This window comes from Gavialis gangeticus, unplaced genomic scaffold, assembly GCF_001723915.1.
Source record: "Gavialis gangeticus isolate Ggan-Ray unplaced genomic scaffold, GavGan_comp1, whole genome shotgun sequence".
NCBI classification, from domain to species: Eukaryota; Metazoa; Chordata; order Crocodylia; family Gavialidae; genus Gavialis; species Gavialis gangeticus.
The window spans coordinates 4,211,047-4,228,125 of record NW_017729026.1 but is presented as its reverse complement, the minus strand read 5'-3'; the positions used below and the strand labels follow the sequence as shown (position 1 = coordinate 4,228,125).

General features: G+C 38.6%; 1 protein-coding gene across 14 annotated transcripts in view; it reads right to left on the bottom strand.

Moving 5' to 3' along the window:
• The window catches only part of EPB41L2 (erythrocyte membrane protein band 4.1 like 2), a 276,308-nt gene that overhangs the window by 57,467 nt on the left and 201,762 nt on the right, over positions 1-17,079 (bottom strand). For all 14 annotated transcript variants that reach the window (XM_019520288.1, XM_019520284.1, XM_019520289.1 and 11 more), the window contains 4 exons: positions 7,651-7,726; positions 4,343-4,561; positions 3,082-3,169; positions 305-457 (listed from right to left, as the gene is read on the bottom strand). In XM_019520288.1, the coding sequence (XP_019375833.1) occupies positions 305-457; positions 3,082-3,169; positions 4,343-4,561; positions 7,651-7,726 (536 nt within the window). The remainder of the gene's footprint in view (positions 1-304; positions 458-3,081; positions 3,170-4,342; positions 4,562-7,650; positions 7,727-17,079) is intronic.

The window sequence follows — 17,079 nt, the reverse complement described above, 5'->3', positions numbered from 1 at the left end:
TGCTGCCTGAATAGAAATGCTGCTGCCACTGCCAAGCAGTTGATTTTAAATTGTGGGTGGAATAAGAATCAAAGGGGGCCGCAACAGCACCACCACACCCCTCCTCTCATCCTCCCCTAGAAAGCAATGATTAGAATACAAAAGATTAATTTTACCTCATCACTTCCTTACCTTTTGTATTCTAATCACTGCTTTCTATTTACAAGCTCTGCTTCCTACAGTCCCTTCACAATATGCAGTAAAGTAAGCTGTCTTAACTTGTTTATTAATATAACTGCAGGCAATGGAGACAGCCACTACTTACCTCAGCTGGCCTGACTTTGATATAGAAGTTGCTGCGTTTATAGGAGATTTTCAAAATTTTGGGCCAAGCAAAGCGATTGATTCTAAGTCTGTCCTTGTAAATAAGTAGACCATTAGCACATACCCCCAGCATGATATCCACACCTTCAGAATCCTACAAGAAGGGGGGGAAAAAAGTTTTAGACAGAAAACCTTAAATACTTATTTTACAGGTAGTTATTATTTTAATACACCAGGAAGGAATAATGAAGATTAAACAAGTTTTATGCTACAGGATGGAATGCAACCAAAAGGTTCTCAACAAAAAGAAAATACTATGTTTTTCCATCTTACAGAAACAAGCCTAGGGCTCCTGCAATAATCCGTCATCATGTACACAAAGATGCTTGTTACACACTCCATTATTATGGTGAAAAGACATTAAAAAGTTAGATCACCAACTGATCACCAGGAGAGATTAATGAATAATGATAAATACTAAAGGATATATTAAAGGGAAAGGAATGAAAAATGCAATGTCTTTAATACTTTAGCTACTTTATGAAATAGATATATTTCCATACATATTTGGTTACATCTAGTTTTATTACCTACTATTGCAGTAAAGATGTAGAATATAGCGTATATTTTGTTGACACTGGGTGCATCTACATGAGATGTTCACTGCTAACTTGCCTAATTAGCTCTGCAGGAAAATGTTGCCGTTTACACAAGCAGTAGTATTAGGCTAAAGTAAACTAATTTTACTGCACTGCAGACTAGTACTGCCCAACACAAGTACTATTCTATGGCAGAGTTATTTACTCCACTGCAAGAGATGGAGTAAATGCATGTGTAGATGGTGACCAGAGCTGACTGAGACATGGACATGACACTGTGGGGCTGCCTGCTGGCTAGCCCTGCACTGTAGCACCCTCGGGCCCCAGACAGCCCCTCCACAGCACGTTGAGCTGGGCAGGGGCAACCCGAGGCTGGTAGGCTGACCCCCTGAGCCTCATGCCAGCTGGGGCTATACCACCCTGGGTCAATGTGCTTCAGTCCCAGGCGCACATGTAAATGCTGTGTCCAGGAGCAATAAACTCTTGCATGAACTGTGCTGGAGTTTATTGTGTTGAATTAATTTCACATGTAGATGCACCCACTGTTACCTTAGCCACTTCGAAGTGCTCATACACAGAGCCAAAATGATTATGCTGTGGGAAGCAAAGTGACAGTCTGAGCTTAGTTTAGCAGCTTACAGAAGCAAATATTTACTGATAAGGAGCTTACATAACATAAACCTTGAAAAACTGACTTCCTACATTATAACAATAAATCTTCATGTCCTCCCAAACAAGCAACCAACAGTCATATGAAGTGCTGACACACTGTTGTCATTAACAGCAGTTTGGCTAGCAGAAGTCTAAAACTAGCAATCTGATCAAGTAATATTAGTTCTTTTCAGAACTTTCACCTGCTACCCTTTCACATGCACCCTTAAGAAACACTACAGGGTAAAAAATTCAAGACAAGAGTGGTACAATGCACTTTAAAAGGTTACAGGAATGATCTTGCAGACACATCTGTACACCCTCAGCAAATACAAGTGTACATTAGAGATGTGTTTTAGAACTGGGAAAAGGCCACCAATGCTATTAAACAAATATGGCTGCGAGAGGCAACTACTTCCAAGGTGTTCAAAATTAAATATTTTTAAAATATTTTCTTTTAAGAAAAAGAGTAGCTGTATATAAACAAAATGTATGCTCTTTTTAAATATAGCCCTTAGTTCATTAAATTAATATTGCCACTGACTTTGAGATCATTTTATGTCAATTGCATAACATGAATTTGTGTATTTTTCAAAGTTTAGGTGGCAACAGAATACAAAGATCAGTTCCAACAGCATAGACCAGGGATAACTACAAATGTTGTCTACAACAGTGTAGACCAGGGATGACTATGGTATACTACAAATGCCTTAAGTGGCATGGGCAGCCGGTGTGTGGCGTGCAGAAGATTGGAGAGGGGGCAGGAGCCACAGTGGCAGACAGGGCAAGGAGTAGAAAACAGAACATATTAAGCAAGAAGAACAGGGCAGAGAGCAGAAAACAGAACAGACTGGGCTGAGAAAGGGGACTGGAGTGGCACTGCTGGTACAGGGCTTACTTTGTGGCATACCCGCCAAAAAGGTTGGCCCCCACTTGTCTAGAGTAAAAAAATCTGTACGTAACTCTTACTAGAATTTAAACAGGCAGACACTATAAAACCATTTAAGACTCAAATTTTCAACTCCAAGCCTCTATCACTGGTATCAAACACATGACATTTACATTAATTTGTTTGATCTTAAGAATCAGGAACATTTCTTTTTTAACCTGTGATTTTGTGACCACATACTAAATAATGCCAATATGAAGAAAAATGCTCATGGTCCTCAGACTGGCAAGACATGTAAACCGAATAATTACCATGGCTTGCTACATAGCATAAAATACCAGATGAAGGGCTTAAGTTTCAATATCCTAGATGGCAGGAGCAGCTCCACACTGTCTAGCCATAGGAGCCAAACAGGAGCAGCCCTGCCCTGCCCTACAATAAGAATCAGGTGCAGGGACTCAACAGCAATAGTTGGGGTCTTTGTATCCCTGAGGCATGTACAACTGAATACCCTTCTTCTTCCTGCCTCTCTCCTCTATCTTGTGTTCAGCAAGCTCCACCCTAGGGCACAAAACCTGTTAGTTACACCTCTATCTGCTACAGTGATAAGTGCATCTTTCAGAAGAGAGAGGTCAATACCTTGGCATGATGTAAATCCACTCCATACATGGAAAGTCTCTTGGCATTTTCTAGGAACTGAGAATCTGCTTGTGCTGGAGTCAAGCCCCTGGAACCATTAAAAAGATCCTTGAGCTCATTGGCAAAAATATTAAGATTTATAAAATTTAATTAGGGTACCTGCATTTAGGGAAACGTTTCAATGTGGTGTGTGGGGGGGGAAGGGTCTAAAGGGTGCATTTATCTGGATTGCTCCCTTTGATATCCTTTAAGAATTACCTTCCATTAGGTCATTACCTTTCATTTTCCCCTAAGTCCAACACAGTAATTTTGCTTTTTCTTACAAGTAAACTTTGCCGTATGTTATTAGACAGAATATATGTTAATAAGGACAAATCATGACCCTACTAGAGGCAATGGGCGTTTCATTCCTTATACAGTTCAGAATTTTCTCCTGAATTTAGAATTTCTGATAAAATGTTAATCACTAGAAGGTAACAAGAATATTCTTCTCTGCTGTCAGCATATTTATTTAAGGAATTAGACACGTTACTATATACTCAGTTAGCAGACGGCATTTTGGTATTTAGCCGTTAAGACAAAGTAAAATGTACATTATGTTTTTCCTGAAAGCAAGCGTGAATTCACTTTCTCCCCATAATGGGACCTGAATCCCATTTGAATGTAAATCATGAAACAGCTCTTGATAATCAAAGTAAATAATTTAAAAATAGATTGTGAAGGTAGCTAGTGTAGAGATTCCTGAACAATTATGGAGTACTTAAGGTAAAATTTCATATTTTGAATACTTTCTTCACTCTCTTCAAAACGCCTTTAAGCAAATGCCACCAAAGTTTGTTAAAAAACAAGTAAAAAACATGCATCATGAATTCTAGGTTCACTTGCTACATACACTTAAGAGCCTATGATTAAGGCCAGATGATTGCTTATTCTATTTTCAGTCTCTGAATATAAAATTCTTCAAAATAGAGTAGAAAACCCCTCCCATTGGAAATATTTATTACTACTACTCATCTGACTTTTGATGGAAAGCTTTCTAAATGGCTTTAATAAACACAAGGACAATAAGGAGACTATGTACTGATGCAACTTCTATGCTAGTGTATGAAAAAAGAACAAACTGGTATATGTCACTGCTATAAAAACTTTTCATTGGTAATAAAACTTCAATGTTTTCATAAAATGTGTATTGTCCAGAGAGGGTACAAATGTGACTAAAAAGCATGCAAATATCACTCCCCCCACACTATGTTAGACATACCTATGTGTCTTGTGCAGTTCAACTACTTTGTCCTCCATCTCTTTCGTTTGATTGGGGGCAAACTGAAATTCGCTGATGTAATCACTGTTATGCTCTTCTGGATCATAATCACCTAGCTCGGCCTGCAGGGTATATGAACCAAGGAGGGCATGAGTCACAAACGAACATGGCAGTCGACCAGAAACAATATCCTGACGAAGCTGTAAGCACAAGAAATATCTGCAAGAAAAAGGGAAAAGAAATTAGTTACTTATGGCAAATACATGTACAAAGGTAAACCAAAACATATGGTTCCAAAAACACCATTTAAAAAAAATAAAACGTACTAAAAACAAGTGCGTAGTGATAAACTTCTGTTTTTGATAGTTCTTCTCCTTATAAAACACAGACTTGAAGTCAACAGTTTTAAGGTGTTGACATAGCTTTCATAAACATTTTGAAAAGGTGACAAAAATTCCACTTCCTACAGGAACTGCTCAATAGTGCATTTGTAGCCTGTGAAAACAGTTCACTTACCAACTTTGTCATTTTCATTGTCAGGCTTGCAGGAATCAAATTTCAAACTGTATAAAAAATTAAATGCTTTCCCTTTAAAACTAAAGTTTCATATTAACAACGCAATAATCTATCTAAGTTTATTATCAGTCATTTCTATGCAATCCAGTTAGCTTGTCAAGCTGTGCAACATAACATTACCCACCAAATTTATTCAAATTCAAGATAAAGTATTTTCCCCCCAATCAGTATGGGGGATGGAGGGGAGAGCCTGGTCTTGGATTTGAGTAGTGGCCCAGGGCAGGAGGCAACTCAGCACTGGATTTGGTCCTGGGCTTGGAGCCAAGGCTGGGCTGATCTGCTGCCTGCCTTGGGGCTGGAGTAGCTTGTTTGGCAGAGAAGGGGGCACACAACTGAGCATGGCGGGCAGGGGGGAAGACCATGGGGTGTGGGAAGGAACCTACAGCCTTAGCCCCAAGCCCTTGCCCCCCATGCCTCTGCCTGCCCCCCACCCCTTGCCTCCCTCCCCCCTCGAGCTGTCCCCTCCCACCTTACTTTCTGCTCCCACTACAGTCCCTCCAGTCCAGGCCCAGCTGGGAGCTGTTGCCACTTCTCCCTGGCTGGACCAGGGCCATATTGTTGATGACTGCCCCAGAGGAGCAGAGTTGCAGCAGAAAGTAAGGGAGGGGGACAGTAGGCAGTATGGGGAGCCGGCATAATGGGGTGGGGGCCAGAGGTGGGGAGGCAGGATACAGGGAAGAGTGTGCGTGTGGGGCAGGATGCAGAGGGGAGAGGGTGGGGGTCAGGTACAGCCATGGTGCGAGTCAGGCACAGGCATGGAGGAGACAAAGGCAAGGGTCTGATGCCTCTCTGCCCACCCCCGCACCCCTCGCCACACACCCCCATTGTTTTCTTTGCAATGGGAGGATGACTTTAAGATGACCACCCCACCAAATAGATTCTATACATGGAAAGTTATAAAAATATATAATGTTTAATTTATGGAATATAATTATTGCGGCTGGGGGGAGATCGTCTTAAATTTGCAGTTGTCTTGGATTTGGGTAAATGCATCAGTAAGACAGTATACAGATGTATCTTCAAACTAGTCATATCAACATGAGAATTAAATTTATCTTGTTTTGTAACGTCCTGTGTTTTGTAAATCTACATACCACATATACAAATTGACATATGATATGTAAGCCCCAATTAAAATGTTTCTTTTCCCCGCCGTTTTAAGTGTATAATAAAACTCAAATGATAGGGAATATAGAACATTAAGATATAATCAGTATAAACACTACTTACATTAACTAAGCACATATTCTAAAAACCATTTTTTTAAGTGTGGGCATAACTTACTTTATATGAATTAAATATGGAAACACAGTGGCCTCAAGCTCTACATGTAGTCATATCATCAATAATAAACTGTTTATCTATTTCGATTTGCATATATTTGAAATAAAATTTTAAGTGAACACTTATAAGAAGTGAAGCAGTGTAAATGGGGGGTTACATAAGTGAAAAAATTTCTAAGTTCTAGGATAGCAACATCTCTCCTGAAAACTGCAGGCTATCTAGATTCCAGTCTATAAAATGAGGTGTGGGAAAGCACAAACGATTTATATTATAATCCAAATGGCCAAGGACAAGTTAGTATGGTTGTGAGTTATAGCTGCAAAGTTATGGTTATGGTTCCAGGTCATTGTCAATGCAGTTGGGCAAGTAGCCGCACACATTGATTCACCTATCATCCAGGCAAAACAAAATGCAACCATGATAAAGAGGCAGGTGGCAACTGTTAAATACTTAGGAAGGATCATAGGCCATTCTGGGGAATATTTGAGAGCTGCGGATGTTCATGCAGCTGCAGATAACACCATGTTTGGTGTCAGTTGCCTTTTTATAAGCATCACAGTGGAAATTGAAAACCTACAGAATCATGGCTATACTAACTTTGTTATTACAAAGTTCCGAGGAAAGCTGAGGACCAGGGGATTGATGTTTTGGATTCCTGTTACTTGATACTGAATGGTAGGACAATATGAACAATGAACCCGGTAACTGCCTCCACCGGTGGGACAATGGTATTAAGGTACAGAATGGATGTAACCATAAAATAACAAAGGATAACAATTCTGGTATAATTCCTTATTTTTGTATTTGTATTCAACAATACATTTATAGGTCCTTGTGTTTGCTTATAAAGAATTTGTAATGAAAACAATTCAGTGCCCTTGAGTTCACCGGAAGACTCATTCCCTATAATCGAAAACAATGGTAGCCTCTCATAATCCACTAGCTCCTAGATCTCACCTTTCATAGGGTCATTACCTTCTGTGGTATTTTTTTCTCTCCTCCACTGTATCCATTTTTACTTCCACTCTCCTCATGCTCCTATTTCTATTTTCTCCCCCTTCTTTTTGGCACCTTTTCCTACTGCAGTTGGCCTCTGTTTCCCATTTGTGAACTCTCCGATAGGCTTTACTCAGATCCATTTAATTTTAGGGCAGGCAGAAGCTCAGAGAAATATCAAGAACCCTCAATCTCTAGTATAGCAGTGCAAAAGCATTCAAGAGCTAGCTTGAGACTCAGGCCCAGAATAAGTATCTCTACTACCTCTTAAGCCTTGAGACTCTGTTCCTATTCTATATTATTCATAAACATAATTAAGTAAAAGTAAACAAAATTAAACAAAACCCCCCCTCTGTTTTGAACTTTCAAAATTCAGGATAAAAATTTCTGATTTGAAGAGCATGTAATAAAAACTATAGCAATTTTGAAGTTTTATTTTAAATTGCGCTTACCTGGTAATGTCTTCTGTCAACTGAGAAGGGTCAGGAGGATAAAACTTTACATGAAATGTGAAGAGCCAAGGCAAATCTGAAAATGGAAAATGTCTGACTGTTAATTCTATGAGAGTCTTTTACTGAAGAAGTTAAAACATGAATGTAAGTCATAATGGCTGAAATGCTAGTAACATCAATGAATGCCAAATCAGCAAACTCAAGACATTTTGAAGTTAAATGGTAAGGGGGAGTTAACAGAATGGAAAGGTAGCTGTAAAGTACTTCACTTACTGGACATACTTAAACCAAGAAAATATTTCATTTCATGAAAAGACAGAATCAGACATACATTATAGGTTCTCCCATATTACGAAATACTTTAACAAAATAGTGGAGCAGGTCACTGTGAATGGAAAAAAAATTATGCTAAGCTTTGAAGACTAGAAAACCAAGCCTTAAGATTGTTCAGATCTATAAGCAGTTATTCTTTCTCTATGCTGAGTGACAACTATGTTATTCAATAACTCATTTGTTTCAAGATAAAGACTTCCTAGAGGGAACAGCAGGTTGATCATGTTGGACAAAACAACAACAGCAAAAAAACCCCAAACAAACCCAAACAAAACACACAAAGCATAAAACCCCAGTATTTTATAGCAGCCTGTATTTAAGAGTTAAAAATGTAACTTATCAGACCCTTTGTTAGTTTTCCTTAGATATCCATAGAATTCTATGTTTTGCTCATATGGCAGCCTTAAGAAACATTATTCTTTAGCGAATATATAGAAATGTCTTAAGAAATAAATTTAAACAGCAAAATAACAGTATGAATGACAGCACTGGGCTTGTCCGTTCCTACACTGAGGGCGTGTCTACACGTGTATTTACGCTGGCTTAAATTTACTGCACAGTAAGTTACTGCGCAGTAAGTAAGAACAGGCCAGTGTCTACATGTGCAGGTGTTAGAGCACATTAACGCTACGCGTGGACTGACCTGGGACTAAAGTTAGTCCCAAGTCAGTCCACACACATAGTGTTACTGTGCTTTAAGGTGTCTACATATGCATTACTGCACAGTAACTAAATCGGGCACAAATGTAATACCTACATGATGCAGGTATCAAATTTATACTCAAGTCAGTGTAAATTGCTAGATTTACTGCATAGTATGGGTGTGCACATATAGAAACCTGCCGCTACTGGGCAGTGATTTTGGTTACTGTGCAGCAAATGTGCATGTGTAGACACATCTGAAAATCTGTGTCTGCAAGGGCAAAAAGCAGAAGTCGTTCCACCACTTTGAGAGTAAATTTGGAGAGTTGTTTTACTGCATAGCTGCAGAATAAAATTAATTGCTTTGACCATATATACTTTAATTCAACTACTTTTGCTCAGATCTATAGATGAACAATTCAGCTATTCAGAGTTGCATGCTATACATGGTACCTCTTTTCTAATGAAGTATAGAAGTAGCATGCAGATATAAAATGTAATCATTACTTATTTGCATACCATCTGCAACTCCCTCCCTGAAAACAAGTCATTCAAAACCATATTGCATGTTTTAAGCAGGGAAACTGATTTTTTTCAATCCATTCTTTAAAAACAAGATCTGTGTCTTATTTGCAGGTTTGATGTGTGACTAAATGCAGCATGTCTGATTAAGTTGTTCTGAGTGTTACTATTTAGTTCATAGGGTTTTGTGGATAAAGGGTTTAAAATGTAGCCAGTACATCAATGTTGCCTATTCTTAAAAAAACCCAAAAATGTCAAATGGTTCAGATACTGTTGAACAATGTGGGAATGAGGAGAAAAATCTCACGCTTAAGTTCACCATCACTCACATGAAGTAAAATCCAAGAAAAAGCTGACAGTTCATCTTTTAATATATTTTAAAACAAAAGTATTTGAACTCTTTTTATTTATATCATGTCACCTATAAAGCAATAAATATGAAACTTTAAAAGAAAATCAAAAAAAATTATAAGCATGGTTTAAGAAAGATTTCTGTTCTTCATTTTTAAAAACAAAAACATATCTAGACTTATTTTTATTTGCCAAACCATGGATTATTGAAAAAATAATGTTTGATATAAAAGACAATGGGGTCGGGAAGCAGCCAGAGCTTATCTTCTCAGGCTTCTCTGATTTGCATACCTTGTGGCACCCTTCAAAGGATCTTGCGTCCCCCAAATGGTTCAGATACTGTTGAACAATGTGGAAATGAGGATAAAAATCTCATTGATTTGATGCCCCAGTTGAGAATCATTGATCTAGCATATGAATAGCAGTGAATTTGGCAAGATATGCAACACTGCTTGCACTACTCCAAGGCATGAAGCAAGTACAGCTAAAGAAAGAATGAATACCTAATGGCCATTAATGGGTCAAATGAAAATATAATATGATCATCATTTAATACATCACTACTAAATGAGAGCTATAAGCAACTGAAGTAGGTTAATCAATTCTCCCCCTGAAAATTAGCTTCACTTTAGTAAAAACAGCTAATGTTTAATTATATTCAAAAAGAAAAGTCAAATCTGCATGAACTTATATAAACAGTGAATCTGAAAATTTTGCTTCAGTTATGCAGAAATGCACACAAGCTTGCAGCTCAAATATCTCAGCCTTCTGTGAGAAAACAATGGTAAATATAGCCTTATACATGGTACCGCATGAAAAATGCACAAGTGAAGAAAATCAAGTTTCTAATGAAAAATACATAAAAAGGCAAGTATAAATACAAATACTTCATAAAAAAAAGAAGTGAAAGAACACAAAGGGAAGAGTCATCGTAATGAAAGCAAAAGCCACCTGTCGAGCTAATTAGCATTTCCATTTTTGGCATATAAAAGATCTATAATTAGTTATTAGCAAGCAGATTTAACTACGGAAAGAAATGAAACAGCAGTTCCCCTCTGCTGTACTTCGGAGTGAGGGTTTGAAGTGGTGATTTTGGGGATTCTTTGGTTGACAATTGCTTGCAAATGCAGGGGACTAGAATCAAAGGCCCAGGAGGCCCTTTCCAGTCCCATATTCCTAGAGGAGGAGGATTTTTCACAATGATTTTTGATATGGACTCCCAGAACTTGGCTGGGATGGTTCAGTCAAGGATGATCCTACCTTGAGCAGGAGGCTGAGCTAGATGACCTCATGAAACCCTTTCCAGCCCTATTTTTCTGTGATCCTACTGTGCATCTCTTAGGTTTTATTTCTCTATAAGGCTCAGTATTACAACAGTGTTCTGGTTACTTTTAAATCCTGTTTACATGAAAAATGGCTAATACCTGGTTAATCTGCAAGGACAGACAAAGAAAAACTGATCTGTACTGTTTCAGAAAACCGTGCTTGACTTGTTCTTTTATGCAGGTTTATTTAAACAGATTTCTACAGGGTTTTCTGAAATTATGCTTAGTGTTCTTCCTTACTTACACTTGCGGTTAATCCAGACCCTGGTGAGTTTATGCCTAATCTAGCTATGGTTCATGTTGTCAAACAACACACACATATTATATATTCTATCTTAGTACATATTATATAGTAGGGACAGTCTTTAGAAAGCTCTTAGAAACCAGAAGGCCTCAATTTCATTTCTGTTTAACAGAAACCTATCTTCTGTGTCATGGTAAAGTGCAAAAATTCTCAGGGAGTACAAGTCTCTGGAATATTAGGGAATTCCTGGCACACATTTTTATTACACATATTAATTACCACAATTTATTAAGATTCTAAGCCATAACTAGAATTCAATCAGGGTGTTTAAAATGACAGATTAACCACTTTGCATCACACAGTCTTCTTGCCTTCTTATATTTTACTTAGTATCTAGAATCTGCCCACTACGGTTCTGAACATGAACCAGTGAATGTAAATTAAATGTTTATGGTCTGTTTCTTTTACTTCTAAATTTCTCTAGCTCGTGCATATAGCAAGGTAACAAAAGTTACATATAGTTATGTTTTTTGTAGTTAACAGTGTATACTTTGACACTGACATTATAAACTGCTAGTCAAGGTAAAAAAAAATATTCTGAGCTTTAAAATACTTAGCATTTTGTCCCTGCTAGGGCTCTCTGTTTTTGATTCTTAATAACATGGGCTATAGAAATGTCAAGAATTTGTCTAGCCAACTTGCTACCTCAAAAATGCTTCAGAAGCAACATTAGACACATTCTTAGAGAAAAAGAATGCAACAACCAACAGTGCACAATTAACGTGATTCATCCCATCCACACTGGGTAATAATCAGTGTTTTGTCTCAATAAGGGCATTTTTGTATCTTCCACCATTGACATATACGCTGTTTCCATAGCTAAGTTTTGGGGCAGTGAGAGACATGAATGGACAAAACTAATGGTACACAAGCAGTTGCAAAAAGGAAACTGCTTTACAATAGCCTCCCCCCCAACAGTGATCTAAGGACTGGGAAGAACTATTTCAGTCCTTGTTTTTAAAAACCTACACACACCCAGTCCAATCAGCCTATCCCCATATGAACCATTTTCCATCCCTCTTCTCATTCATTTCACCACATTTGGTACAAGCACTATATCTTCACCAATATCCACCATTTTCAAGCTTCTTGTCACTCCACTGGAATTCATTTTATACTGAATCTTACCATGCTAACACACAACATGCACTTAAAATCTTATTTTCCCACTCTGAACAGTGCATTTCAATTCTATTTACTATTACACTAAGGCTAGGTACAGGCATTAAAAAAACCCAAAGCAATGTAAGTTACACAGTTGTCAGTAGTTTAGAAAGGTAGTGAACAGAACACATATTCGCTCTTTGGTGGGGAAGGTGGGGGGACAAATCTTAGATCAGGTTCTGCCATTTTTAAAACTGTGCGCGCTGAACTTCTGTTCTGATATGGGTATAGACTGGTTTCTGATCACTTATACCGATAAAAGTATTGTGTCTGTAGTTTGTCGATAAAGTCATATAAGACTGCCTTGTGTATCTCTTGATGCATGGGGCCTTTATAGCCATTCTTACTAGCACTGAATCAAAATCAAGAGATCTAAAACCCAGGGTTTAATATCTTAAACCTGCAACTCATACAGCATAAAGTCAAAGTATTACCTTTCCACATCTGCTGTTATTTTTGAACAATAAGGATATTAACCAATTTTCATTATGTGTACTGTTTATCATTACACTAAAATATGACTATCCCATTCTAGGAGGTGCACCAGGTCAACCTGGTTATGGAATGCTAATTTTTATAGTCAATGGCATGCAAGGGAAACACATACCTAGTATCACATTTAGCTCCCTCTTACTTTCTCAGACTGAAGCACCAGGTTTCAGCTTCCAGCTCAGCCACCTGAAGGGGGCCCTTGCAGGAATCTGGACCGTGATTTGAACCTACACTTCTAGATTCATAACTTTAACTCTTGGCACCCTACCCCTGGCCTCATTGTACCCCAAATGGATTTTTTTTTCCATATCTGAACTCAATGAATACATACATTTATCTTCAGTTATCTTCAGCCATTTCTATCTCAGGTTCTCTTTCTGGCCATAAAATAAGTGCCTCCATAACCTTAATCCATTTCCTGATTTTAACATGAAACTCTTCACTGGGGACTCTACACAGGCTTACTCAGATTTGCACAGCTACCTGCTGAACTCCTGTCTCTGACTGGCCAACAGGACTTTGGGGCAGCATTATTCCACTGTTTTGTGAGTTTTCACCATACAAGTCAATAATGTAAGAAGAACAAAGAGCACCTATACATGTACCAGGTGTCTGCTCTGACGTACTAATTACCACGCGTCGGAGCAGACTCGATTAAATCAAGTCTGTTGGAGCGTGTTAATTAAACATGCTCTGGCAGCCTCCATGTCACATCTATTCAGCATCCCTGAACTTCAAAATGGTGGTGGGGGCACTTGAACTGAAGCTTGTTGAATAAGCTTTAGTTCAAACGTCCCCACCATCATTTTGAAGTGAGGGGCACTGAATACACAGGATGCTGTGGGTGCTTTAATCAGAGCAGCTCTCAGAGGCGCTCCAATGAAACCACCCATCCCTTTCACCCTGGAGCACGTGTATATGTATTGTACTGTATGTACAGCTGTACTAACCCTTTACAATTCACATCAGCAGGTATTTTGTACATCTACACACCCTACACTTGAGAACCAAAGTGCTCAATTCCATTCTATCCCAGGTTAATTTTAAAAGTGGATGATATTCAAATGTTTTTTTCTGTCAAAGTAAATTCTCACATGACAGCTGATTTTTCAAATGAAGATGAAACATGATGCAGTCATCATACCATGATAGAGAAAGAAACTGAGCGCTTCAGTGAGTACAAAGGAAATGACTCTCTTTACTTCAAGTATCTGGAAACCACCTTCATTACAGGCATACAAAAGAAACAAATTCAAATTACAAACAATAAGAAGAGATTAATTCGTCATATTCCTTCAATAGATGATGCACTTCTTACAATAAAGTATTTCTTCCCAAAATGGCCTGCATCTCAGAGAGAGAGAAGCTGTTGAATGTACCACAGAGGTTGCATTTCTTCTGAATGTGTCTTTTAGTGTTTATTTTTTCCCCAAATTAAGAGTCAGAAAATTTAGATGCCTCTTAAATTCAAGACAGTATTGGAAGGAATACTGTTCCTTATTTGACAGGATAATTTTTTCTGAGATAAGATAATAACTGGCTGACTTCCCTCGCATCATGGGCCCGCTTTGTCCTGAAGCAAAGATGATCAAAGAAACTGATCTATTCTTTTGGTCTCAGATCTACTTCCTCTACAGAAAAAAAAAAAAAACCTGCTAGGGAGAAGGAAGACTGTTTTCTTCTTTTATAAAGCCTCTATCATTGATATGACAATCCTAGACAGAGAGCCAGACATAGTACATGCATAATCATAAATCAAAGGTGATAAAAGAAAAAGGCTAAAATGTATCTGAAGAACATGAGGTATGTCTGAGGAGGATACGCAGTAATACTCTGAAAACAGCTTCTTTTAAGAATTTCTATATATATTTCAGGCAGGCCCTTACTTGTGCTCAATTCTCCAAGGTCAGGATGGGAAATGGGTTGTTTTACACCAATCTGAAACATGGATGATTTAATTTGCCATAGTCTTTCATAGATCTCTGAGAACAGGAATGGGACAAAGCTCTTCCTGAAATTCTTGCAAAGCTATGTAAGATACAAAAGTAATGTCTAGTGGCCTTATTTGATCAAAGTAGACTGTTTAATTTCAGAAGGACAGTACCTGGTACCAATTATGGGTCTAACTCCAGGCAGACCTGGATGACAGTAATGAAGATAGCTCTTCAACAAAAGGGTAAACCAGAAACCCTGCACTGATTCTAACTATCAGCTCAGTACTATTTTCTTGTTACATTTCAAGGACTCTTGATTTTGTCATACTGCCTATATTACTTGACTTTTGCCAGGTGTAAGTTGATATTTTTTATGACTTTGAATAGTCTTAGGTTCAGGGTTGCTAACTCAAAATATTATTTTTGCAGACAATGTGCACATTTTTGACAGACAGATTATTTATTACTGACATGCATTTTTACTTTTTTTTTTTTTAATCTTGGTTTGACAGCCCTGTGCTACTGCAGCAGTGGTTTTACACCCTGCCTGCCCCCATCATAGGGTCTCCTATTCACCCCACACCCTGATCCCCTCCTAATTGTACCCTGCACCATGCTGTGTCCCGTCTCTCCCCAGCTCAACTCTCCAGCCTGATCCCTACTGGCTTCATTCCCCTGTCCTAGCACAGACCCTCACCCACCGCCTCTCCCCCTCTCAGACCACCATTCTATCCTAGCTGCACAGCACCCCTCCCTGTACCTTTGATAGGAACTGCCCAAAAAAACCTCCCAAAAAACCAAAAACCCGCCAAATGCCAAACCCCCTAAGAGACTCCCACAGCATGAAAAGTTAAAAAAAGCTGATAAATGCAAATGAGAAGGAAGGAAGCAACACAGTGACCATTTCAGATATACAAGGTGCCTGAAAGAGGCACTGCATTTCAAGAGTTACATGAAATGCCTCCTAGCCTTTGGACACAGCAACTAATATTTAACAGATGTGGAGCATTCGAGATGTTATTTAGCTCACTGACCTCATCATCAGCATTTTAGGAGGTATCATACAATAATTATAGAGTACTTTTGAAAGCATGTTCTCTCAGCAGACTGAACAATGAACTGGAAAGAAACCTGTAACATACGCAGCACAGAAAATCTTTGTTTTTGATCCTGAAACAATGTAAAGGTTTTAAATAACTGAAATAATTGAATGAATGAATGAATTATATCTACATATAGCATGTGAAGTAACTTGCTATGCTGGCCTTGGATTTCCTCACCAGGAACCTTGCAACTTGCTCCTTATTTTTGGTATCAGGACTGGGGCTACATATATTATACACATATCTCCCATAAATTGAACATCAGGGGCTGTAATGTCTTTTTCTTTTGATGCCTCCTTAGACTCCTGGCACCCCTCCGAAAATGACATCTCTTAGCTTTCACTCATTGACAATGGAAAATAATAAAGCAATTCCTCTGTTGCAAAGAACTCAGAAAGCTCACAACAGGCCAGAATGTTTTTGACACTATTGATTTCCATTTGAAAACCTCTGGGTTTATCCTGTGAATTGTGTCTACAACCTAACAGTGCTAATATTGCATGGCTCTCTGCAACACTGTTACAATTTTAAAATGATTCTGCAACACCTTGGTTATAAAAAAAAAAGGCACTGGATTAGAAGCTGGGAGCCACTTTAACTCAGGTTGCTAACCTAAACCACATCACAGCTAACAAAATTAGTAACACAAATCTGATTAAATCCAAAACTACCTAAAACAGGGGTAAGGCAATGTTTTTGGCTGGAGTGCCAAAAAACCCACAATATCTTCCTTGTAAGGTGCCAGAGTTCTGGCATGCCAGAAAAACAAAACCAGTATGGGGGGTACATGGCAGGATACACAGCATATTAATATAGTTAATAATCATAAATGTTCGGGGGGGTTAATTTTGGGGGGGGGTTGGGTTTTTTGGGTTTTTTTGTTTTTTTTACAGTAAATACTAGGTTTTCTAAAAATTCTAACCTGGTGACAATAAATAAAACATCATATACTACCTTTGTTGTTGTGAATTTTATTTTATTTTGTTAAGCATGTTGTGATGAGAGAGGAGAGAGGGGGAAGAAAGAGAGAGAGGGGAGTGAGGGAAGAAAAAGAAAGGGGAGGGAGAGAGAAAAAAGAGGGGGAAGAGAAAGGGGGCAGGGAAACAAAGATGACAGGAAAAAAGGAAAAGAGAACAATGGGGGAAGGGAAAGAGGAGGAAGAAACTATGACAAGGGGCCTCCAGAGCCTGGCCACCCTCGTCCCCCTCAGCAATGCGGGTGCATGGGGCCATGAGGCAGCAGTGGCTGCTGCTGCTGTC